General features: G+C 42.1%; 1 protein-coding gene across 1 annotated transcript; it reads right to left on the bottom strand.

Annotated features, from left to right (window-relative positions):
- On the bottom strand, window positions 1-26798 carry mmut (methylmalonyl CoA mutase). Its single transcript, XM_047388971.1, has 13 exons — window positions 26669-26798; window positions 25215-25649; window positions 22701-23068; window positions 22442-22599; window positions 15655-15826; window positions 15290-15538; window positions 14991-15102; window positions 13124-13239; window positions 6771-6886; window positions 5041-5172; window positions 4798-4945; window positions 753-920; window positions 1-403 (listed from the first exon to the last, which is right to left on the bottom strand). Exons 2-13 carry the CDS (start codon window positions 25609-25611, stop codon window positions 275-277), a joined length of 2265 nt encoding a protein of 754 aa, XP_047244927.1. The 5' UTR covers window positions 25612-25649; window positions 26669-26798; the 3' UTR covers window positions 1-274.

Genomic DNA, 26798 nt, shown 5'->3' with positions numbered 1-26798 from the left:
TAAATACAGAAGGACACTTTATTTCAGATTCAATCTACACACGTCGATCCCACTGATGTTAATTACATTCTGCTTAGAAACAGCAGAAAAATTACATTCATAGCAGGTCTACACAGAGGTCTTGATAAGTATTAACTTGATTTCTGAAATATCCAAGATACGCAGGGGGATATTACCTAATATATACACCTTGCAGGGAAAGAAATTCAAACAGAATTTAACTTTCGTGATACTGACACAAAGGTGAAATCAAATAAACCAAAGATGTTTGTTTTCACATGGCTTGTCGTATTTTCTCCAGGCTCTTTTCGATATTGTCAATAACTTCGACAGCAGCTTGAGGAATCCTGGTTCCTGGACCAAATATAGCGCAGACACCGCTCTGATAGAGGAATTCATAGTCCTACAAACGCAGAGAGGCAAGACACAGGTCAGGGTGAAGATCTTTAACATGTAGTAAACAGATTTTTGTCCTCCACCATGTGGGTTAACCAGAGGGTTTCAAAAATTTACAGTGACATTGATTATGATTCATTTAAATTTTGGGTGGAAAATCATTAAAGCCAATTAAAAAAGTAGCTTCCCCCACACATACTTATATATACATTCCCCAGCCTAGACATATATTCTAATCTTTTCCTAGATCAGCAAAGACATTGTGTAGCTGCAGTCCCAGTTTTCCTGGACTTTCGCCAGGACTTTTATGAAAGAAGTAACCATTAAAGCTTGATGAAAAGGCACCTAGGTGTTACCTGCGGTGGGATGACTCCTCCACAGATGACCAGGATATCTGGCCTGTTGAGCTTCCGTAGCTCTTTGATGAGCTCTGGGACCAGGGTTTTGTGTCCTGCTGCCAGCGTGCTGACCCCAACGCAGTGAACATCAGCATCTACCGCCTGCTGGGCAACCTCCCGGGGAGTCTGTTGGAAACACAAGCTTGCAAGAGTGTAACAGACACAAAAAAGCAATAAAACAGCAGCGCATAGCACAAATAAAGGATTTCTCTCTCGTTCTGTATTTGACAAGATTTTTTAACATCATATATATTTTCTTAATATTTTTGCAGATATTTCTCAACCAAATGCATACAAGCTGCATGTCTCAAGAGGGTGACAGTAAGCAAGAGACAAACAAAAAAAAAAATACCGAGGAGAGCTGTGAGCAAGAATATAATTTTAAATGATCTTTCATTGTTTGCAACCTCTCTCCCCCGGGCAGAAACAACAATGACTGAAGGGAAGATGGTAACTTAAAGAGGAAACAATGTTTGTGCGACCCCCTCCGATTGCTTGCTGGTTGCTCTCTCATACTGTAATAACATGCTTTAAGGAGTGTCCAGTACTACCAATTTAGAGAGGCAGAACATGACAAAGGAGAAGTGGGTCAATCCATTTCTTAAAATCGGTTGTTCTAAATACAGATATACACAGTTGTCAAGTTTTTTCTCCATCTGAAGTCACTTCAACATTTTCCCAAACTTGAAAAGGCTTGCTTCCTCCAAAGAGACGTAGGAACAACTCAACTCAGTCACATTTGCTTATTCAGCCTTTTTAAGATGGATCTTAGCAGCAGTGCAACATTTGTAGGACATAAGTAGGTTGATAACCTACAAACAGATGAGATAAACATTAAACATCAGAAACGACAATGTTCACTTTGAGTTTTCATATTTAACTAGTTTCTTAATTAATGCTTTTAATAATTTACTTTTAACTTAACAGTGAATGAAAAAGATAAACAAACTATGTTGCAAAGCATGCATACTAATATTTATCCAACCACAAACAATCAGCAAATTTCAGTACAGTTTTAGTTTTACGAATTAAATATGTATTATGTAATTCAAATAATATTGTCCAGTTCCTACCAGTGGTGCCTTTGGAGAAGCTTTCAGCTAAAGTTCTTTCTCTGAATAGAATTCAATCTGAGCACAGGTGAACAGGATTACCTTACAGATTTGCCTGCTGAGATAGAGCAATGACAGGGATGGGTGCGCTCGATTCGTTGTAGAGTACACTCCAGTTGCATGGAGATAGTAAACCATTCAAACCTGTCAGATTTGTTGGATTAACTTGACAACAGTAGTTACGGAGAGATGCCTTGTACAGTCTCTCTTTAGTATCTCATAATAATGTGAGATAATTACATCCTCAGGACAAACTTGTGATAGAAATCAAAAAACGGCCATTTTAAACTGGCTGCAGGGCAACATGATGCAGATTTCTCTAACTCCTCTGGCAGACTAAAGCCATTTTGTAATGTTCAGCACTGAAACCTCTTGAGTAGTAACAGAAATTAGGATAGTGAGCCCAGATGTGAAGAAACATTTCAAAAGAGGTAAATGAAGAGTCTACATTTGTTAGCAGTCCTGTTAAAGACATGTAAAAAGCCTTCAACAATTTAGTGTCCTATTGCAGCAAACATACCTAGATATTTTGGAAAATTCAACTTATCTTACTTCCTTTATGTAATGTAAAAAAGTTAATTGTGAAAAAAGTGTTTTTAACAAAATCACAGGTGGCTGAGTTTTTGGGGTCACCTGTTGTCAATACTTTGCACATCCGTCTTATTGCCTATAGAGCAGGACTTTTCCAGTAATATTTTACAGGCTTGGCATATACAGGTCCTTCTCAAAATATTAGCATATTGTGATAAAGTTCATTATTTTCCATAATGTCATGATGAAAATTTAACATTCATATATTTTAGATTCATTGCACACTAACTGAAATATTTCAGGTCCTTTATTGTCTTAATACGGATGATTTTGGCATACAGCTCATGAAAACCCAAAATTCCTATCTCACAAAATTAGCATATTTCATCCGACCAATAAAAGAAAAGTGTTTTTAATACAAAAAACGTCAACCTTCAAATAATCATGTACAGTTATGCACTCAATACTTGGTCAGGAATCCTTTTGCAGAAATGACTGCTTCAATGCAGCGTGGCATGGAGGCAATCAGCCTGTGGCACTGCTGAGGTCTTATGGAGGCCCAGGATGCTTCGATAGCGGCCTTTAGCTCATCCAGAGTGTTGGGTCTTGAGTCTCTCAACGTTCTCTTCACAATATCCCACAGATTCTCTATGGGGTTCAGGTCAGGAGAGTTGGCAGGCCAATTGAGCACAGTGATACCATGGTCAGTAAACCATTTACCAGTGGTTTTGGCACTGTGAGCAGGTGCCAGGTCGTGCTGAAAAATGAAATCTTCATCTCCATAAAGCTTTTCAGCAGATGGAAGCATGAAGTGCTCCAAAATCTCCTGATAGCTAGCTGCATTGACCCTGCCCTTGATAAAACACAGTGGACCAACACCAGCAGCTGACACGGCACCACAGACCATCACTGACTGTGGGTACTTGACACTGGACTTCTGGCATTTTGGCATTTCCTTCTCCCCAGTCTTCCTCCAGACTCTGGCACCTTGATTTCCGAATGACATGCAGAATTTGCTTTCATCCGAAAAAAGTACTTTGGACCACTGAGCAACAGTCCAGTGCTTCTCTGTAGCCCAGGTCAGGCGCTTCTGCCGCTGTTTCTGGTTCAAAAGTGGCTTGACCTGGGGAATGCGGCACCTGTAGCCCATTTCCTGCACACGCCTGTGCACGGTGGCTCTGGACGTTTCTACTCCAGACTCAGTCCACTGCTTCCGCAGGTCCCCCAAGGTCTGGAATCGGCCCTTCTCCACAATCTTCCTCAGGGTCCGGTCACCTCTTCTCGTTGTGCAGCGTTTTCTGCCACACTTTTTCCTTCCCACAGACTTCCCACTGAGGTGCCTTGATACAGCACTTTGGGAACAGCCTATTTGTTCAGAAATTTCTTTCTGTGTCTTACCCTCTTGCTTGAGGGTGTCAATAGTGGCCTTCTGGACAGCAGTCAGGTCGGCAGTCTTACCCATGATTGGGGTTTTGAGTGATGAACCAGGCTGGGAGTTTTAAAGGCCTCAGGAATCTTTTGCAGGTGTTTAGAGTTAACTCGTTGATTCAGATGATTAGGTTCATAGCTCGTTTAGAGACCCTTTTAATGATATGCTAATTTTGTGAGATAGGAATTTTGGGTTTTCATGAGCTGTATGCCAAAATCATCCGTATTAAGACAATAAAAGACCTGAAATATTTCAGTTAGTGTGCAATGAATCTAAAATATATGAATGTTAAATTTTCATCATGACATTATGGGAAAATAATGAACTTTATCACAATATGCTAATATTTTGAGAAGGACCTGTATACGGAGAGGGATCTTTGACCATTCTTCTTTGCCCAATCTCTCTAGTTCCTCCAGAGTCCAAGGTATTCTCTTATGAACTCCTCTATTCAGCTCACTCCACAGGTTTTCTTCATGATTCAGGTCTGGAGGCAGAGATGGTCATGGAAGGAGGCTGATTTTGGGTCTGCAGAACCATTTCTAATGGTTTGGTTATGTGTTTTGGATCAATATCTTGCTGATAGACCCAGCAACAACTAATTTTCAGTTTTCAGTCACAGTCCACCATGTTTTTTTTTATTAAACTCTCATACTATTTCAGAGACCATGCACTCTGACTTTAGAATAGAAATTGGCTAACAGCATTAAAGATCCCCCACCTTACAGTCGGCATGGGGTGTTTTTCCACATATTTTTCATTTCTTTTAAAACCTGGAGTGTGTGTTGCAGAAAAATGTATCCTTCTCCAAATGACCAAAAAACATGGTTTCAGTTAAAGTCTGTATCTATCTTTTATTGCGCGAAGGGCCCAATTACTGCTGGACAAGTCAGCAGTCCAGTCCACCAGGAATTAAAGCAGAATCACTGACCTGAAATAGTGGCCCAATGTCAACATCAAATCCCAAGTCAGCAAAGCCCGTGGCGATGACTTTGGCACCCCTGTCGTGGCCATCCTGTCCCATCTTTGCCACCAGTAGTCGAGGGTTTCTGCCCTCGTGTCTCTTAAACTCTCTAACTCTAATTGTTAAAAAAAATAAATATAATATACGACTTGTCAGGTAAACAGCCATAACATTATGGAGGTCATAAAGAAGACTGGGGTCATTTTCTACCTGTTGTTGGCCAGAGCGATCTCCTCATGCTCCCCATACTCGCTGCGGTAAGCCCCGCTCACCATCCTGGTGCTGGCCTTGTGCTCACCAAACACTTTCTTCATTGCATCAGTTATTTCACCAACAGAGCATCTACACAAAAGGACCACAATGAACATTATTCAGCATGTTTTTTTACATCCCTGCTCCCACGGAAATTCAATAACATTTCAATAATAAAGATTGAATATAGAACAACCTTTCCAAAAGAGGATTTTATATTTTATCATCATTCCACATTTCCATTCTAATTACGTCTGTAGAAATTCCTTCAGTCTTAGGGTTACATAATAGAGTTTTAGGGAATTAAACCAATAATACAAAGAGGCTTGGGCTGCCTGTGTAAATGTAAATACCATGTCTTGTACACAGCCTCCCAGCGTTTCATCAACAGGATTGGCTAAATATGATTAGGTTTCGGCATTTATGCTGACAAACAGTCTTTAATCTGTCTTCAGAACCCAGTTTTTCAGATCAATTGAAACTGTGAAGATATTTAGATATTTAAAAAATTGCAAAATTAATCATTTTCATTATATAACAGTGAACAATACTGCTAAAGGAAATATAAAAACTGCAAAAAACAATGAGTGAAGCACTGAGCCTTGGGAAACCCTGTAGGTTAATTACTAACGAGTGGTGAATTGCTTTTACAGAGAATATCCTTTAAATAGGAGGAAAATCAGTCCAGCAGAGAACCAGAAATAACAGCCAGATGTTTAAGCGTAGAGAGTAAAATACTGTGATCCACAGTTTCAAATGCTGGACTATACATGTGTTGAATAACACATGTATAGAACAATTTCCATCATCCACAGCAATCAAAGATCATTATATGCATTTAAAGGTGCAGTGTCAATAGAATGTGGCCTGATTGGAAAGGATCAGAAATATGAGACTGTCCAGTAAAGATCTGAAATGGCTTCTTACGGTTTAAAAAATAAATTCAGCTATGAAGAGCAGCTCTGAAAATGTCAGACAGCTAAAAAATTGCATCCAAACTGTTTTTGTTAAATGGATTGAATTTATACGACGATTTCTAGACACACTGACCACTCATAGAGTTTTACGCTAGAGCCACATTTACAAATTAGTACTCACAAATGCAGGCGCATTCATACACCAAAATGCAGAGCGGTATGTAATTTGGGGTTAAGTGCCTTGCCCAGGGGCACATCGACATGTGACAGGAAGAAGCTGGAATCAAACCTGCAACTTTCAGGTTGCAAGACAACTACTCTACCCAAGTTTAACATCGCCTCCCTGCCTTATTTTGACAGGGTTTTAACCACTGTCTGAAATAATCATCCACCAAAGGCAATTCAACTTTTGAGTCTGCATCTAAAAATAAATTTCACAGATTAACTTTGGCATCTAATTATAAAGTTCGTTCATTATAAAAACATCTAGGAAGGCTTAAAAAGTCATGGTTTGAGGTGACTGTGACTGGAAGATTTATTAACAGCCTTATGATACAAATAGCTTGAAAGAAATTAAGCCCACACTTGATTTTAGTACCTCTTATCTACAGCTTCTGGTGTTAAGTTATAAATTTGCAAATGCCAGTCATTAAATATCAGAATATCACATTTGCTGAAAGTAGACAAATCAAACAACTCTACACCGAGACAAATGTGCTCCATGTTAACTTCAAACAGAAACAAAGATTGTTCTTGTGGAGGAGTTCTGACCTTGCTTGCGCTGCCTCCACAGCCAGGGCTAGAAGGTTGCCCTCCCTGGTTCGGGAACACTCTTCAATAGCTCCCAGACACTTCTTTGCCACTTCTGGATCACGGCTCTCTCTCACCTAAAGATAAGTCATAAGAGTAAAATAAACAGAGAAATTACAGCTAGTATGGAACCTGCTTTCCTTCACACTATACTCTGAGGTGTAAATAAATTTGTTAGATCATTTGTATTTTTTTTTTTAATCCATCCACTCGTCTAAACCTGCTTGGTCGTGCAGGATTGCGAAGGAGGTGGTGCCTATCTCCAGTGGTCATAGGGCGAGAGGCGGGTACATCCTGAACAGTTCCCCAAATAATCACCAGGAAACACACATTGTTTATAATGTTTACATAATTTACTTTATTTTAAAAGAAGATTACTCTGTATTAATGCACATTTTTAACGTCTATGTGCTCTGCAGACAACGTCCATGAAGACTGAATTGAAAAACAAATAAAGTCAGCAGTTTGGCAGTGTTGAATAATGAAAGCAGGAGCAGTAATGTAGTTTTTAAAATGATCCTTGAGATGGACAGTTTGACTCTACTGCCGTCATTACCTGATCTTAGAAAGAAAAATATAGCGGTATATAAGTGAACTAAAACACCCAAACATGATGTCACCTTTAAAAGTCAAAAAGGATTAAAGACGGTTCATCAAATATTATGCGAGAGTGCAAGTCTGGTTGCACAGGAAGTGCACAATAACAGTGGTTTCTAAGATAACTGAAGCTAATGTGAATCGAGCTTATTCTTACTCGTACTCGTCGTTTTCCGCTTACCGGGACCGGGTTGCGGGGGCAGCAGACTCAGCAGAGACGCCCAGACGTCCCTCTCTCCAGACACCTCCTCCAGCTCCTCCAGGGGGAGCCCAAGGCGTTCCCAGGCCAGCCGAGAGACATAGTCCCTCCAGCGTGTCCTGGGCCATCCCCTGGACCTCCTCCCGGTGGGACGTGCCTGGAACACCTCCCGAGGAAGGCGTCCAGGAGGCATCCAGTATAGATGCCCGAGCCACCTCAACTGGCTCCTCTCGATGTGGAGGAGCAGGGGCTCTACTCCGAGCCCCTCCCGGATGGCCGAGCTCCTCACCCTATCTCTAAGGGAGTGCCCGGCCACCCTACGGAGGAAGCTCATTTCAGCCGCTTGTATCCGGGATCTCGTTCTTTCAGTCATGACCCAAAGTCAGGGCCATAGGTGAGGGTAGGAACGTAGACCGACCGGTAAATCGAGAGCTTCACTTTTCGGCTCAGCTCTCTCTTCACCACAACGGACCGGCACAGCGCCCCCATTACTGCGGCAGCCGCACCGATCCGTCTGTTGATCTCCAGCTCCATTCTTCCCTCACTTCTGAACAAGACCCCAAGATACTTGAACTCCTCCACTTGAGGCAGGAACTCCCTTCCAACCTGAAGAGGACAATCCACCCTTTTCTGGTCGAGAACCATGGCCTCGGACTTGGAGGAGCTGATCTTCATCCCAGCTACTTCACACTCGGCTGCAAACCGCCCCAGTTCATGCTGTAGGTCTTGGCTAGAGGGGGCCAGCAGGACCGTGTCATCTGAAAAAAAGAACAGACGAAATCCACTGGTCCCCAAACCAGACCCCTTCTGGCCCTTGGCTGCGTCTAGAAATCCTGTCCATAAAAGTTATGAATAGGACCGGTGACAAAGGGCAGCCCTGCCGCAGTCCAACATGCACCGGGAACAGGTCCGACTTAGTGCCGGCAATGCGGACCAAACTCCTGCTCCGCTCGTACAGGGACCGGATGGCCCCTAATAAAGGGCCCCCGATTCCATACTCCTGGAGCACCCCCCCAAAGGGCATCACGAGGGACACAGTCCAATGCCTTCTCCAGGTCCACAAAACACATGCGAACCGGTTGGGCGAACTCCCATGAACCCTCGAGTACCCTGTAGAGGGTTTAGAGCTGGTCCAGTGTTCCAGGGCCAGACCACACTGCTCCTCCTGAAGCCGAGGTTCGACTATCGGCCAGACTCTCCTCTCCGATACCCTGGCATAGGCCTTACCAGGGAGGCTGAGGAGTGTGATCCCCCTGTAGTTGGAACACACCCTCCGGTCCCCCTTCTTATAAAGGGTGACCACCACCCCAGTCTGCCAGTCCAGAGGCACTGTCCCCGACCGCCATACGATGTTGAAGAGGCGGGTCAACCATGACAGCCCCACAACATCCAGAGATTTTAGGTACTCAGGGTAGATCTCATCCACCCCCGAAGCCTTGCCACCGCGGAGCTTTTTAACCACCTCGGTGACTTCAGCCTGGGTGATGAAAGAGTCCAACCCCGAGTCCCCAGCCTCTGTTTCCACCAGGGAATGCGTGATGGCAGGATTGAGGAGATCCTCGAAGTACTCCTTCTACCGTCCGATAATGTCCTCAGTCGAGGTCAGCAGCCTCCCACCCCCACTATAAACAGTGTTGGCGAAGCACTGCTTCCCCCTCCTGAGGTGCCGGACGGTTTGCCAGAATCGCTTCGAGGCCAATTGGTAGTCCTTCTCCATGGCCTCACCGAACTCCTCCCAGGCCCGAGTTTTTACCTCTGCCACAGCCCGGGCCGCAGCACACTTGGCCTCACGGTACCCGTCAGCCGCCTCAGGAGTCCCACAAGCCAACCACAGTCGATAGGACTCCTTCTTCAGCTTGACAGCGTCCCTCACTGCCAGTGTCCACCACCGGGTTCTGGGATTGCCGCCGCGACAGGCACCGCAGACCTTATGGCCGCAGCTACGGGCTGCAGCATCGACAATTGATGCGGAGAACATGGTCCAGTCGGACTCTGTCTCCAACATCCCCCGGAATCTGGTCAAAGCTCTCCCGGAGGTGAGAGTTGAATACATCCCTGGCTGAGGGCTCCGCCATGCGTTCCCAGCAGACCCTCACTATGCGCTTGGACCTGCCAAGTCTGTCCGGCTTTCTCCTCCCCCAGCGGATCCAACTCACCACCAGGTGGTGATCAGTGGACAGCTCAGCCCCTCTCTTCACCCGAGTGTCCAAAACATGCGGCCGAAGGTCTGATGATACGACAACAAAGTCGATCATTGACCTCCTGCCTAGGGTGTCCTGGTGCCAAGTGCACTGATGGACACCCTTATGTTTGAACATGGTGTTCATTATGGATAATCCATGACTATCACAGAAGTCCAATAACAAAACACCACTCGGATTCAGATCGGGAGGCCATTCCTCCCGATCACGCCTCTCCAGGTGTCACTGTCGTTTCCCACGTGGGCGTTGAAGTCCCCCAGCAGAATAATAGAGTCCCCGGGAGGGGCACTATCCAGCACCCCCGACAGGGACACCAAGAAGGCCGGGTACTCCACACTACTGCTCGGCCCGTAGGCCGAAATGACAGTCAGAGACCTATCCCCAACCCACAGGCCACTCCAGAGTAGAAGAGAGTCCAGCCCCTCTCAAGGAGATGGGTTCCAGAGCCCACGCTGTGCGTGGAGGTGAGCCCAACTATTTCTAGTCGATATCTCTCAGCCTCCCGCACAAGCTCAGGCTCCTTCCCCCCCAGCGAGGTGACATTCCATGTCCCTAGAGCCAGCCTAAGCATCCGGGGATCGGGCTGCTGAGGTCTCCACCTTCGTCTGCCACCCAATCTTCTTTGCACCGGTCCCTCACAGTTCCCCCTGCAGGTGGTGGGCCCACTGGGGGATGGCCTCGCGTCTCTCGTCCGGGCTTGGCCTGGCCGGGTCGTGCGAGGAGCAACCTGGCCACCAGGCGCTCTCCGGCCAGTCCCGACCCCATGCCTGGCACCAGGGTGGGACCCCGGCTCCACCGTACCGGGCGATGTCACGCGCCTCGATATATTAGTCCTCATGAAGGATTCTTGAACCGCTCTTTGTCTGACCTGTCACCTAGAGCTTGTTTGCCATGGGAGACCCTACCAAGGGCATTTAAGCCCCAGACAACATAGCCTCTAGGATCATTCAAGCACTCAAACCCCTCCACCACGTTAAGGTTGAGGTTCAAGGAGGGGCTTATTGTGGTCACCTATTTCTAAGTTAGGTATTGATTATGTCAAGTCAAGTCAAGTTTGTTTATATAGCACTTTTCAGCAACAAGGCATTCAAGGCACTGTACATAAGGAAAAACATTACAATGATACAGAAAATCAAACAACTACAGGGAGCCAGTGTAGGGACTTTAGAACCGGGGTGATGTGCTCCACTTTCTCAGTTCTAGTGAGGACGCGAGCAGCAGCGTTCTGGATCAACTGCAGCTGTCTGATCAACTGTTTAGGCAGACCTGTGAAGACACAGTAATCAGTTCTACTAAAGATGAACGCATGAATTAGTTTTTCAAGGTCCTGCTGAGACATTTGTCCTTTAATCCTGGAGATGTTTTTTAGGTGATAGAAGGCCGACCTTGTTACTGTCTTTATGTGCCTCTGAAGGTTTAGGTCTGAGTCCATCACTACACCCAGATTTCGAACCTGATTGGTGGTTTCTAGTTGTATTAACTGAAGCTGTGTGCTACCTTTTAAACGCTCTTCCTTTGGACCAAAGATTATTACTTCAATTTTCTTTTATGTGAATGGATGGATGGATGGATGGATGGATGGAACCAACTTATGGTCGATTGAACAGACTTTCATTCATACATTTCTTCAACCATCAGCTCTTGGCTGATTGGACAACCACATTGACCAGTTGATGGTAGGTTAGATGGAGATAAAGATGGATACAAGTTCTAAATGGCAGTTACTAAAGGCTAGGAATAAAACAATTTTTCCTTAATCTTTTCCTACCTATTCATACCTGGACAATATCTTAAATTACATTAGTGGAACATCTGAATCCAATATCTAGTTTAGAATTAGGTTCAATTCACCAGACTTTCAAATGATCGCTATTAGAGTGGCTGACTAAACACCACTCCCACTACCTGTTGATGGTCAACTGTTTTTCACTGTAACTTGAATAGTCAGTTTTTAAAAATATAATACAAAACTGTCTTATAGACCTAGCACGTTATATAACAGTCAAAGAACAACAAACCACACATGAAGAAAAAAATCTGGTTGATTTCCAGGCCTAATAAAGTATTAATGGGAGTGCAAGGCCCACTACCTTTCAATCCTTTATTTGATTTTCTAATGAAAAAAGACCTACCCTCTCCCTAAATGTAATTGGATATTACATTTTCTTTACAGACAAGTGCAATCTCTCTTGTCATTTCTGTTTCCAATGACTGGTTCTCCACATATTATATTCATATTCAGTGATGCTGTAATGCAAAACTCCAAAAAGCAGACAGTTCATACTCTAACAAGCCTGCACTGCAGAACATTAGTTTTGCTCTATGTTTCCTTTGCTGTTAGTTGAAATGAGTATCAAATTTTAGGACATTAATTAAGTATTTCTGCAGGGCAACCAGTTTATGCACTAAATTCAAAACTCATCTGTTTCAAGCATGGAGCTTGGAACACAGACTATTCCCTTCCAGCGAAGCAGTGTCCAATATTCCCTCCCAATCCCTTAAAATAATGTCATTTTATTAAGTAATAAAATGACATGTGGTGAGGGTCTACCAGTGGTGAGGGTCATAAAGTCATATAAAAACATTAGGACATTGCAACAGCCTGTGTTTCTAATGTATTTGGTTACATAGATATTTAACACCAATTATAACAATAAAGCAACATTTAAGTAATATAAATAAACAATAAAAACCAAATAAAAATCTTTGAGCTTTTGGGTGAGAAATGAATCAGGACACCTCCACATTTATTCCCACTTGAAAAAGGTAATACTGCATGCAGACGTTATCACTTAAGGTACATATGACTGGGAAACATCATTACTCAGCATTTTTAAATCAGGTTTGCGCTGTTCAAATCTCCAACATTTAGTATGGTGCGCTCCTGACTATTCAAGTGAGAGTGAACACCATGGTGATATCCAAAGAACTGCCTGAGGCCCTCAGAAAGAAGACTGCGGCAGCTTATGACTGTGGTAAGGGACTTTAAGAGGTCTCAAAAGACTTTAAAATAATTTATTCAACTGCACAGAAATTAGTCTAAAAGTGGAGGACCTTAAAAACAACTGCCAACATGGTCAGGTCTGGTGGTCCAAGCATGGTCACGCTGAAAATTTCTTCTTTCTAACTGGTTGGTTTTCTAATTATAATGATGGATTATTTCTTCACTATATGTTTATAGTATTCCTATAAAATGGCTGCAGTGAAGGAATTTTTGTAACTAAGATGCTTTGTCGTAGTATCTGTGGTCCTCCACAACAGTTCTTTAAACAGTGTGATCTTCTCAGCACTATTTTCAAGTCAATTGCAAGACTGACCTTTTTCAGTTTCTCAATCTGTTTCTGACGTACAACAGTGTTATCTATGGCGAGCACCTCCACAGTCTCCTCTTTTTCCAGGCGGTACTTGTTCACACCAACAATGACCTCTGACCCTAAACAAAGGAAAAGCAGAAAACACATTTGTGTGCAAGAGCAAAACGGGGTGAGATGGATGATCAGTGTTAGATTGGGCCAGCTGAAGGGAGACCCTGTTGTCCCAGGAGGAAATTTGGTTCACTCTGCTTTGCCGAATTGCTTAATTTAGACATATTGGAGGGTTTTTGTGCACAAATGGCCTGTTCAAGCTCATGACACGACTGCTGAATCACATTTAAGTCTAGACTTTGATTAGACCACTTTAAAACCCTTTGTACACCATTCAGAGGTGGACTTGCCAGTGTGCTTTGGATCATTGTCTTGCAGCATAACTTGATGCACTTGACCTTAAGTTCTTGATCTGATAGCTGGATATTTTCCTTTAGGATTTTCTGCTAGAGAGAAACTTTCACGGTTCCATCAATTACGGCAACTCATCCAGGTCCTGAGGCAACAAACCATGTTCATCACCGTTCCATGTTTTCTCCTTTTGTGGATTTGTGGACAAAAGGAGACTTATCGATGTCAATAACTGTGTTTGTCATCTGTTGTTGAATGTCTTCAGATTGAGGGCTGATGTGAAGCTTTTTGAGATTTTTTTGCCCACTTTATGTTTACAAGCAGATTCTATTTAAATGACTTGTTGATTTTACAGTACTGGCAGCAAATGGGTGTGGGTGTTGCTAATAAAATTAAACATTAAAAAAAGTCGCCCGTCACATTTAATTCATGATTCGACAAAGCAAACAACTGCTTTTTCACAAAGGGCCAGTTCGGTCTGAATAGCTTCTGAATAGCAATCATTTGAAAACTGCATTTTTTTTATTCACTCAAGGTATCCCTGTCTGCTATTAAACTTTGTCCGTTGATCCTTTCTTTCCAGCACAGAAAGTGCGGGGGATCCTAACCCTTTCAGCAGGAAGCACCAGTACTGCTATTGGGAAAGAGCCCATCTGGAACACCATAAATTATTTTATGTGTCTGTATGCAAAAGCTCTGCAAAATTAAAAAGTTATAGTACATGTCACAACAAATTACAGGGAAACATTTCAAGCAAGGGTAAAACATTAAATTTGGGTTTTTTAGACAGACAAAGAAAAAGGTGAGCCATACAATTTAATTCTGGGATCATTTTTAGCAAGTTGCATGTTTGATATTTGATATGTTTGAATTTCAAATTAGGAAAGAAAACTCAGATATATCAGGTACTTTTTACAGAGGGCTGTATTTTTACTGAGTAACTGTGATATAACAGAAAACATTCAAAGACCAAATAATCGATAGTGCTGAGCTCCACTCTACAAATCAAACCTTCATGTCTTTTATAACAACACCATAACGTTTAGATTTAAAGGTTTTGTGTAGGAACATCTGAATGAGTCTGAAGCATTTCTGCGCTGGTAACTGTTGTTGACATGAAAGTATGGCTCAGGCTGCAGGCCTGCAAAGGGGGACTTTATATAAAAACCTTTTGATTTGCTTCAAGCCCTTTTCCATTTATGTTATTTTTAAAAATGTAACAACGGATATAAAAAAGGAACCTTGCATAACACATAAATGTTAAAACAGAGCAATCAGAGTCATGTTTCATTCTGCTAACTATTCATTAAACTTTTAACTTTTGCATGCCACTGTACAATCATAAACTATAGATCAGCATAGTTTTTAAAGCAGCACTGCAACTTGAACTTGGTGGTAGTACAATGACGAAAAGAAGAAGTCCAGGAAGGAGAGGTTTAAAGATGACGAAAATGTATGAGTGCAATACCTGAGTCAATGCGGGCCTGTCTCCGTGCGGCACATTCTTCAATACGAAGTTTTGGAATGCCCTCTGCCACAGCTCTGGCCATGCCGCCCATCTCTTCTATTTCCTTAATGAACTACAGAAAGCAAGACATAGCCAGTGATTACTGTGTAGTGACAGACTAATTCTAACAACATGAAATGTTTTTACTGATAATAAAAATAAAAATTTCTTTAGCTATTTATTATAAATCTTAAGTTACTAATAGGTTCCAGCCAAACTTTAAGAGCTAAGAATAGGCTGCATAGTGCCTTCCTTGATACCTTCAGAGCCGTATTATAAACATCATCAGTGAGCGCCTCCATCATGAACGAGCCCCCCCAGGGATCTGCAACTTTAGGGATGCCTGACTCCTCCTGGATGATAATCTGGGTGTTCCTGGCGATTCGCGCACTCTTCACAGTTGGCAAACCCAGAGCTTCATCGAAAGAGTTGGTGTGCAGTGACTGGGTGCCGCCGAACACAGCGGCCATGGCTTCAATCACCGTGCGGATCACATTGTTGTAGGGATCCTACAAAAAGGTTAGAGTATTCAGGATTTTTTTTTCCATTTCTGTATAAAAACATTTCAGAACTTTGAACTCATAGCTACACAATGCATGAATCGTTGTTTTATAAGTGATTTCACCTGCTCAGTGAGCGACCAGCCCGAAGTCTGGCAGTGAGTGCGCAGAAGGAGAGACTTAGGGTTCTTGGGCTGGAAGTTTTCTTTAATTAAAGTGGCCCATAACCTCCTGCCAGCCCTCAGCTTTGCTATTTCCATGTAGAAATTCATCCCTATGCCCCAGAAAAACGACAACCTGACAGTAAAGAAATAAAAAAATACATAAAAGAGAAACGTTGAAATGAAAATGAGATCAGGAGGGATTTTTACATACATAATAAATAACATGTCTAGCCTTTTCATATTAAAACCACAAATATCAATGTATTTTAGAAGGGCTGTATATGATAAACCACCACAATGTAAAGCATAAATGAAATGTGAAATGAAAACAATACATGTATTCAAAACTTTGGTGTGAATTTGTATTCAATCCTCCTTAGATCCAGTGCAACTAATTACCTACCATCTAACTTAATCTTAGAATAAATCCAGCTTTTCTCTGAAGGCCTCAGAGTGAACAAAAAGCACCATGAAGACCAAGGAATGCAGCAGACACATCAGGGAGAAAAGTTGTGGAGATGTTTAGGGCAGGATTGATGTTACAAAACGGAGCACTGTTCAGTTCATCAAAATAGAAAAAGCATGGCTCGACTGTAAAACTACCAGAACGTGGAGGTCTACCTAAACTCACAGGCTGGCCAAGAAGAGCATTAGGAGGAGCCTATATGAACTGGAGGGGGAGCAGCAAGATCCACTACTCAAGTGGGAGAATCTGTTGACAGAATAACTATTATTCGTGCAGTCCACAAATCTGGCCTTTAGAAAATAGTTGCAAGAAAAGAATGATTGATGAATTTCTAGAATTGGGCCGCTCAAGGTGGCAGCAGGTTGGAGTAGCTCTGTTACTTTTGATTCCAATTTATTCTTTTTTGGGAACTCTTCCTCTTGTGGTGGATACAGATGATTTTTTTTGGACGACTGTCCACTCCGGTGTCAGATGCTGTGCAGCTTGGAGGATTTTTCCTAATACTTTTCTACTTTTGGAGATTTGTTATGATGCATTGCCATGGCAATGGGGTTGTTTCTTACAACCGGGAGCAGCTGATTAATATCTCAAAAGCTCAAATAATACTTCAACTACAACCCCAAATCCCTGATGAGTTGAAAAGGAGATGCCGTGGATGCAGAGCAGGAGCTAAGAGAAGAGAGAGAAGGAGGAAGTTCAAACCATCTCTTCCATGGATTTTGATGGGCAATGTGAGATCGTTGGGAAACAAGTTGGATGAACTCCAAGCCCTACAAAGGGCCCAGCCTGAGTATCAGGAATGCAGTATTATGTGTTTAACTGAGACATGGCTGCAGGATCATATCCCTGAATCCAGTGTCTCTCTGCCGGGCTTTTTAACCATATGAGCAGACAGAGATTTAAAGAGGAGCGGCAAATGTAAAGGAGGTGGACTGGCAGTACTTGTGAACAACAGATGGTGGAATCCAGGACATGTTACTGTGAAGTGTCATCTCTGCAGTCCAGATATTGAACTGTTGGCAGTAAGTTTTCGTCCATATTATTTACCCAGAGAGTTCACCAGTGTTATTTTGGCAACAGTTTACGTTCCACCTTCCGCTGTTGCCGACACTGCATGTGATGCCATCAGCTCAGTTGTTACTAAGCTACACACACAAAGCCCAATGCTTTAGTGGCAATTTCTGGTGATTTTAACCATGCTTCACTCTCTGCTACACTTCCAACGTTTCAACAGTTTGTCAGCTGCTCTACCAGAGAAAACAAAACGTTGGATTTGTTTTATGCAAATGTCAAGGACTCATACATCTCTACAGCAAACCTCCTCTAGGCAAATCAGATCATAATCTTGTATTTCTCTGCTCGAAATATAAGCCCCTTGTTCAGAGGCAACCTGTAATAAAGAGGACTGTGAGAAAATGGTCACAGGAAGTTGAAGAAGCCCTGCAAGGTTGCTTTGAGGGTACAAACTGGGACGCACTGTGTCAGCCACATGGAGAGGACATCAATGGCATGACTGAGTGTGTAACCGACTATATAAACGTCTGTATGGATAACATCATCCCCACCAGAACCAAAAGATGCTTCCCCAATAACACACCCTGGATCACTAGTGACCTGAAACACCTGCATAACAAGAAAAAAAGAGCCTTCAGAGAGGGAGACAGAGAATTATTGAGGAGTTTATAGAAGCAACTTAAAGTCAAGATAAGAGACAGCAAGGAGGTGTACAAGAAGAAGCTGGAGAGCAAGCTCCAGCAAAACAATATCAGAGATGTGTGGTCAGGGTTGAAGAAGATCACAGGCTTCAAGCAGAAGGATGATCAGACCGATGGAGGTCTGGGCAGAGCCAATGAACTGAACACATTCTTCAATAGGTTCAGTTCAGAAACAAGCTCAGCATCCTCCTCTCCTGCTCACAGCCAAACAGACATCCCACCCTCCTTTGACCCACAGGACCCATAGCTGTCCAGTAACACATCAAATGTTTTATCTTCCACCTCAGCCCTAGACCCTTCTGCTTCTACATGTTTGCCTTCAACCATATCAGAAGATGCTGATGCTTCCTTTGCTTCCCCCTTCCACCTGTGTGTCTCAAGTCAGGTGAAGATGCAACTGGAAAGACTGAACCGGAATAAGGCTGCAAGTCCAGATGGTGTCAGCCCTAGAGTCCTGAAGGCCTGTGCAGAGCAGCTCTGTGGGATTCTGCAGCACCTCTTCAACCTTAGCCTGGCCCAGAAGAAGGTTCCGGTGTTGTGGAAGACCTCCTGTCTTGTTCCGGTACCAAAGAAAACTCACCCATCAGTCCTCAATGACTATAGACCTGTTGCGCTAACATCTCACATCATGAAGGTCCTAGAGAGACTCCTGTTGGCCCACCTGAGTAAGCAAACAGTAAACCATCAGGACCCCCTTCAGTTTGCTCATCGCTGTGGAGTTGGAGTTGAAGATGCCATCATACACCTGCTTCAACAAACCCACTGTCATCTGGACAAAGCCGGTAGCACTGTGAGGATCATGTTCTTTGATTTATCCAGTGCATTTAATACAATCCAACCTGATTTGCTTTGTCAGAAACTCCAGAAGACTCAGGTGGAGGCCTCAACAATCTCCTGGATCAAAGACTACCTGACAAACAGACCACAGTTTGTGAGACTGAAGGGTTATGAGTCTAACCAGGTAGTCAGCAGCACAGGAGCACCACAGGGGACTGTACTCTCACCATTCCTTTTCACTCTGTACACCTCAGACTTCCAGTACAAGACAGACTCCTGTCATCTGCAGAAATACTCGGATGATTCTGCAGTCGTGGGGTGGATCAGAGATGTACAAGAAGCTGAGTACAGGAAGATGGTGGACCGCTTTGTGGCATGGTGTGGAAGCAATCATCTCATGTTGAACGTGACTAAAACAAAGGAGATGATTGTAGATTTTAAGAGAAACAGAAATAAGTCAAAAACTATTTCTATCATGGGAGAAGAGGTGGAGGTGGTGGAGGAGTATAAATACCTCGGTGTTCACCTGGACAACAGACTAGAGTGGAGAGGCAACTGTGAAGCCATCTACAAGAAGGGACAGACCAGACTGTACTTCTTGAGGAAGCTTAGGTCCTTTGGTGTTTGCAGCAAGATGCTGCATATCTTCTATAAGTCTGTTGTGGAGAGTGAGATCTCTTCTACCATCATCTGCTGGGGAAGCAGCATCAGAGCCAGGGACTTAAAAAAGCTCAACAAGCTGATAAAGAAGGCTGGTTCTGTTCTGGGGACTCCTCTGGAACCTCTGGAGATCATTGTGCAAAGAAGGATTCTTCATAAAATGAAGAACATTATGGAGAACCCTGAGCATCCTCTTCATCAGACTGTCCTACAACAACAGTGTCTTCAGTCAGAGGCTTCTTCAGATCTGCTGTAAGACAGACCGCTACAGGAGATCCTTCCTGCCCACAACCATCAGCATCAACAGCTATTTTAAAAAACCTTCATAATGAGCTACAATATTTAATTTCCCTTTGGGATTAATAAAGTATTTTTGAATTTTAATTGAATTGAATTGAATGAAGAAAAGACAGAAGTACTGCCATTTGCAGTTCCACAAGCCATGTAGGGGAAACCCTGGACACACCATTCCCAAAGTGAGATATAATGGCATCAGCATCACGCTGTTGGGTTGCTTTTCATTAGCAGGGACAATGAAGCTGGTCAGAGTTGATTCGATGATTGGTGGAACTGATTACAAGGTAACCCTGCAAGAAACCCTGTGGGTCTCAAAAGACTTGAGACTGTGGTTTTTACAGATGTACATCATTTAGTCTGACCCAAAATGGGCAAAAGTTTCATTCTGTAGATGCAAAGATCGTGGAGACTTACCCCAAGAGCCAGATTCTAGGGGACTGAATGACCTCGCTTTGTAGCTTTTAATTAGTAAACAATTTGAAAATCCCAACAAAATACATTGACGTTTTTGGTTAACATGACGCAATGCAAACAAGCTGAAGGGGTGTAAATATTTTTTAAAGCGTTGTGTGTCGTAATTGGTGCTATAAGATCATCAAGGACCTCATAGCCAGATGGTCACAGTCAATAATTTCTTAGATCCATTAGTATAAAGCAAATTCCTCACAATACTTGGAACAAATGAGCCTCATTTACTCTTAAACATCAGTGAACTGACGACACGATTTCTGTGCAGGATAAACAAAATACAAAATGGATGGTAATTAGTGCAGCTTCAATTGTTAGGAACATGTGCCCTAAAAACACATCAGCTTCTTGAAGAAATTTCATTTTTTTTTTAAATGCATAGAATAAAAATATATGTAAATATATTTTCAAAGAAAGGATCAAATATGGCTCACAGTAAAGAGCAGTAATGTATCTCATTACTGGTAAAAAAACAAACAAAAGGAACATCCTATAACTATACACAAACCTTCAAAAGCACACTACCATGGATGATGTCAAAGTTACGAAAGTGAAAAATCTGATTGTGATTTAATGGAAAAAAAATCTTACAGATGAAGAGATAAGAACAGAAAATAATCCATTATATAGACTTGAATGACTCCATAGTGATTCAAAGAAGCTGAGCTGTCTTTGAAGTCTTTATTAAGAGAGTAAGTTCAAGCCCTGGACTGGGCTCTGACTGAGGGGGTTCAAATGAATTAAATGTACCTGAAAGTCTCCCGTTGCTTGGACAGATGAAAAGACGACAGGAAGGGGCAACACGCTTGCATGGACAGGAGATCACAGAGATACAATGCTTTCTACAATCCATAACCGCACGACTTAGAACCTACTGGGGCGCAGCTTTTGTGAAGCGCGTATGTGCTTTGAAAAGCTATTTTTGTCAGCAATCAAACTCGCCTCTATTGTTAACATTGATTCAGAGTTTGTTGTGGTGCCATGTGAAAACACTGAGTATCTTCTCACTGATGTGCAGCATCTAAATAAAGATGTTGAATTTGTTAATGTTGTAAAGAAATGGTCTTCCACACCAAAAAAATAAAAATAAATCTAAACATTGATTGCATGGCCTGTAATAAAACCCTCAAGTTCTAGGAGACTGCTTTTAAGATACAATATTTTTCTTTTAGGCCAACCTTGCTATGGCAATCACATTTACATCCCTTTATGCACAGTCACATCCTTTTTCTTTAGACTTTAAAAGCTCCTTGACGGCTACTTTGATTGTGCCACACATTTATGTTTCAAAGATAACTTTATGTTTGCTGCCTTGGGTTTAAACAAGAGAGGCTCCAGGAAGTAGGCTGGTTATCTGCTTGGCCAGCCAGTCAGAAACTCAAAAATACTGATCTTTTTCTGACCAATAAATGCAACTTTTCTAAGTGCTCACTCTTCAGTGTGGAAGGTTTTACTAAGGTAGGAAGACTCAAAGTAGCTATTTTCAGTTGTTTAAAATAAAGTCAGAGGAAGCACAACAGCAAAAACAAAAAGAGTGAAAGTATTACTTCAACTTTGGGCTATTACAGAACATGCTGGATCTGGAAATGTTGGGAGACAGAATGAGACTGATGTCAACATTTAACAAGGCTCACAGCGCTAATTTGCATTATGAGATGCAGAAGAAGGGTCTAAATGTCAACCCCGTATTCACTTTGTTTTTTAAATATTAGAGAAATCATGCTTAAAACTAGAAAAAAAACTATCTTTATTGTAGTTAATCATGGTTCTTAAAGAGAAACAAGAATCAGCCAAATTCATTAGCTGGTCAACGTTTTCCAAAACCCAGAGATCAGAAATCATCCACAAAACTCCAACTGGTGCATCACTAGTTTAAATACAAAATTCTAATTATGTCAATTTAGTGCAGTTTCCCATCTTTATGTCCAAGGTAGGTGGTCTTAGCACAAACATTTTGTCTTTATTTGGACTGCCAAAACTGCCCAAAGACGTGATAAGCAATCAAATCAGCAAAGTTTTATCTTTCTGATCTTAAAGCATTGTTTCAGCTTAGTTTGTTTCAACCAATTTATTAAAAAAACTGTTTAGAGGTAGTGGAGTCTTAAAATTTGGAAAGGTATTACAATGTTTTATTAATGTTTCCTTTTGGATCAGATTTCAATTTTCTTCCTTATTTAGCCAAATATGCCTTGAATTTATTTATTTTCCCTTTGTTTTTATATGTTTTACTGTAAAATAAAGAAATTCTTGATCCTACATCCATCCCCTTTTTGCACTTGTTGAGTGGAAACAGAACATAATCACCTCCTTATTACAACGGATTGTTCGTGGCTAAGGAGTCACCTGGGATCACCGGGTTACACACCTTGGTGCAAACTCATCGATGGTCAGACCTGCTTTCAGACCCGTCCGGCAGTACTCCAGGCCATTAGCAATGGTGTAAGCTACCTCTAAAATAGCATCTGCACCGGCCTCTTGAAGATGGTAGCCACTGATGGATATGGAGTTGAACTTAGGCATGTGCTGTGAACAAAGCAACACTAATGCTGTAAAACTACACACGGCATTTAAACTGAATATGTAATTTCAGCAACACATTACTTTGCGTCCCCTGCGGTACGTACCTTGGAGGTATACGCAAATATGTCTGCAATGGCGTGCATGGATGGTTCCGGAGGGAAGATGTAGGTGTTGCGGACCATGAACTCCTTCAAAATATCATTCTGAATTGTGCCGGTTAGTTTTTCTTTAGGCACTCCCTGTTCCTCCCCGGTGACGATAAACATGGCCAACACTGGGATAACAGCTCCATTCATTGTCATTGACACGGACATCTTTTCCAGGGGGATTCCGTCGAAGAGCATCTTCATGTCCTCCACCGTGTCTATAGCTACACCGGCCATTCCCACGTCCCCATGGACTCTGGGATTGTCTGAGTCATAGCCACGGTGGGTCGGGAGGTCAAACGCCACAGAGAGACCCTGCTGACCAGCTGAAACAAAACAGATGCAACGGATTAAAAATAGGGAAAAAAAGTGAGAACGCTCCTGCATTGGAAATAATAGAATAATAGTGTCTGTTAGGTAAGGGCCACAAAAATGGAATAGACCAACAATAGCAACTGTGAAGTTAAAGAAAAATGGTAATTTAAAAACAATTCTAAATAAAAATTGGCTGAGTCAATTTTCAATTGTTGTTGATATAAATAATTCTATTGCACCTCTGACTGCATGGTTAGGGTCGCTGTCCTTCTGGAAGGTCAACCTCCGCCCCAGTCTCAAGTCTTATGCAGCTTCTAACATTTTCTTTCTGTATTTAGCTCTATTCATCTTTGCATCAACTCTAACAAACTTCTCTGTCCCTCCTAAAAACAATAACATCCCCACAGCATGATGCTGCGAACACGTTTTAGTGGAGATGGTGTGTTCAGAGTGATAGGGAGTAGCACGTTTTCCATCAAATTGCATTTTTAATATAGGTCAAAAGATTTCATTTCATTCTCCTTTGACCAAAGCACCTTCTAACTTTTCCGTCAACAATGGCTTTCTTCTTTCTACTGAAGATCAGATTTGTAGAGTTCCTCTCTAATAGTTGCCCTGTCTAATGACTCTCCCACCTGAGACTGTCAATCTCTGCAGCTTCTCCAAAGTTAGCATGAGCCTCTTGAGTAGTTCTCTGATTAATGCTCTTCTTTTCAGGCTTGTCAGTTTAGGTGGCATTTTCAGAAATGTTTTCACATGCACAAATACAAGATCTGCTATTATGCACGAATAAACACAACATAATCCGACTGCCAGTTGTTGTTTGCACATTAATGAATCTCTGTCTCCTGGTTATTTGCATTGGTGTAGGTATATTCACACATACGCTAACCTCTACAGCTTATTTGAAAAGTAATGACAGGTTTTTGAGGTGTGTGATTTGGGTCAAATGTTTTGGATAACAGATGAACATGGCACCTCCAGGCATCCAGAAATTATACCCAAGGAGGAACCAGACTTATGAAGGTCCACAGTTCCCTGATGTCACACAGGGTGTCAAGTGACGCCTTAAAATACCTGCACCGGTGTGCCTCCACTTAACTGAAATGTTGTGAATTAAACAAAATTATGACCTAATAATCTGGGTTTTCTCAAACTGTTTTCATCCTCATTATCACTCATCCTTCTGGCATTAGCAAATGGAAATTACTATGGTGATCCTGACTAACTAAAACAGGAGCAGTTAAGTCTGATTTATTTTCAGACGCTGAGAGAAAATAATATTACATCTCTTTTTATCCAGTGCATGTAAATATTTGGCTTCAACTGCAACTGTAGGTGATATAAAACCAGTATTCTGCTTAGAACAGCTTTCCTAATTTATTCACTCATAGGTCAAAGACAAGTCGACTTTCCGCCCAAATAACGCGGACGTCATGCTGTCGCCGTAAGGCAGAACTTACTGGAACATCGTGTCAAACTGTGTTGCTCAAAGAACTAATCTCCAACATTTTCACGTGCCCTGTAGTGAACATTTCAGCTCAATCAAATCACAAACTTAACGGGCTTTTTGCCCAGAACTGAACACTGTCAAAGCTTGGCAGTTCCTACCCAAAGCTATAACCAGCAGCAAATCTTAGTACCAGCTACACATTTATATTTACATATATAAACTGCACCACTGTGGACTTTTCAGTTCATAACTATTTGAAAACTGTATATTATGATCAGCAACAAAGGATAAGAATCCTTTTCTTGCTTAACAAAACTTTCTTTACAGCAGGTAAAGCAAAAGTGTTAGCAATTTGTCTGTTTTTGCCATCTCACGTTGTTGTTTTTGCATTTGTCCTTTAATTTTATCTTGCTGATATCATGTAAATAGCGGCTTTATTGCAAAATATTCAAATTATTTAGCTTTAAAAACTTCTGAATTCTTCATGATGCCATTGTTTATCTTCCATCTGCACTCTCCTCCTGTGCACCAAGGTGTTCTCTGGTCATTTTATTGTAGGTTTTTTCTTTGCATTTGGCTGACTATAAGCATGTAGAAGTCTTGGTGCCTTAATACTTTAATATCGGTTAGCCAAACAGAACAACTTTTATAAGCAATCACACTTAAATAACATGTTTAGTCAACAAAAGGTGAAACAGATCTACCTTTAATGTTATCCTTATAGAACTTGTTGCTCTCCTCCACGGTGCTGAAGCCAGCATATTGCCTGATTGTCCAAGGTCTGTAAGTGTACATGGTGGGATAGGGCCCTCTAGTGTATGGAAAGACTCCTGGCATTTCATCGGCAAGTCCCTCTGAATCGGCCTTCGTGTACACCGGCTTGATGTTGATTCCCTCAGGTGTGCGCCAGATGAGATCTTCTGGGTTCTTCCCCTTAAGCTGTTTCTTAGCCAGGCTGGCCCACTGGGGATTCAGCTTGACCTCATCTTGACACAACACTGAGGTGTGAATTTTTAAGATGTGTGTTTGGGCTGCGGGGACGCAAGCTCTGACTAGGTGGCGGGCAGCCATCGCTGCACATGCACTCTGTGCAGACAACATCCGGACTGCTGGCTCAGTCAAACACACACATGGGTAATCTGGAGGAAAAGAGATGAGGAGAGGTTTATTGAGAACAATCTGATAATAAGTTGACATATGCAGCATTTTTTCCTTTACATATTTAAAATATGAAACTGCTTTACTAACGTCTTCTTTTTACTTTTTTTGGGACGCTTAAATATTTCAGATTCTCACAGAAATGTTGATGTGAAAGAGAACCTGTGTAAAAACAAAAAGCAAATCATGATTTCCTTTTTAAAGGGGAAAAAAGCTTTCCAGACCATCCTGTCCTAGTGCAAAAAAAGCAACAGCCACCCTTGACAGCAAAAACAGCCAGGAGGTCTTTTACATCCTTGTGGAGGAATTCTGACCCACTCTTCTTTGCAGAACTGTTTTAATTCAGCCATACTGGATGGTTATAGGGGGCTCATAATGTAATGTCTGATTTGTGCACAACGTCTGTGTCATGAACAAAAACTTTTGGCCAGGTCTGTACAGCCTCTCGCTTTAGCCAAATAAAATCACAACTCATCTTGGTTTCAAGATCGGTTCATGATCAACTCTTAATCCAGCACGTACAGCTTTTTAAATAGTCAAACAAAAGACGGTTCATTACTGCTTTAGGACATTTTAGTACTTTTAATTGTTTAGTATATGTGCAAATAGCCTAGTGGCCACTTTCACAAGAATTTGAACAGCTCATAAAAAGCGCTTTACTGTATGTTAACAGTAAAGTGAACATAAACTATTGGCGAATGCCGACAATAACACTGTTAGCTTGAGTGTAGCACTGAAACCCCAACAGCTGAATACCACACTGACGATTAAAATGTACTTTAATACTAAAGGAAGTTTGTTTTCTTAGCCATTCAAATAAAGGGAAAAGCAAACTGGTATCGTAAGGCTAACTGCTAACCATAGCTATCTAACAAGAAAACATTAAACATTTCCACTCGTCTATATTAGCAGATGGACGCAAAATATGCAAAACAACTCGGCTCATTTCTGCGACTTTTTATGCAACATTTTACAGAACGTTTTCAAGCAAGTTTCTGACCTTGTAGTTTGTTGTGCTGTTCAAGCTCCTAAAACGCGTGTTTTCTGTTGTCCAATGACGTTTCACAACACTCACCCTCAGCCAATCGTGTGCTAGACTCAAAAACGGTGAACTTTCATCCATGACCCCG

Source organism: Girardinichthys multiradiatus, chromosome 15, assembly GCF_021462225.1.
Source record: "Girardinichthys multiradiatus isolate DD_20200921_A chromosome 15, DD_fGirMul_XY1, whole genome shotgun sequence".
NCBI lineage: Eukaryota > Metazoa > Chordata > Actinopteri > Cyprinodontiformes > Goodeidae > Girardinichthys > Girardinichthys multiradiatus.
Note: the sequence above shows the minus strand (reverse complement) of the source record. Positions and strands in the feature narration are given on the sequence as shown.

Coding starts and splice junctions, on each gene's coding strand:
- mmut (XM_047388971.1), bottom strand. CDS start 25,611: ATGTTGTCTGCACAGAGTGCATGTGCAGCGATGGCTGCCCGCCACCTA. Junction 15,539..15,654: donor GCTGGTCGCTCACTGAGCAG/GTGAAATCACTT, acceptor ACCTTTTTGTAG/GATCCCTACAACAATGTGAT. Junction 5,173..6,770: donor GTGGAGGCAGCGCAAGCAAG/GTCAGAACTCCT, acceptor CCTTTTGTGTAG/ATGCTCTGTTGGTGAAATAA.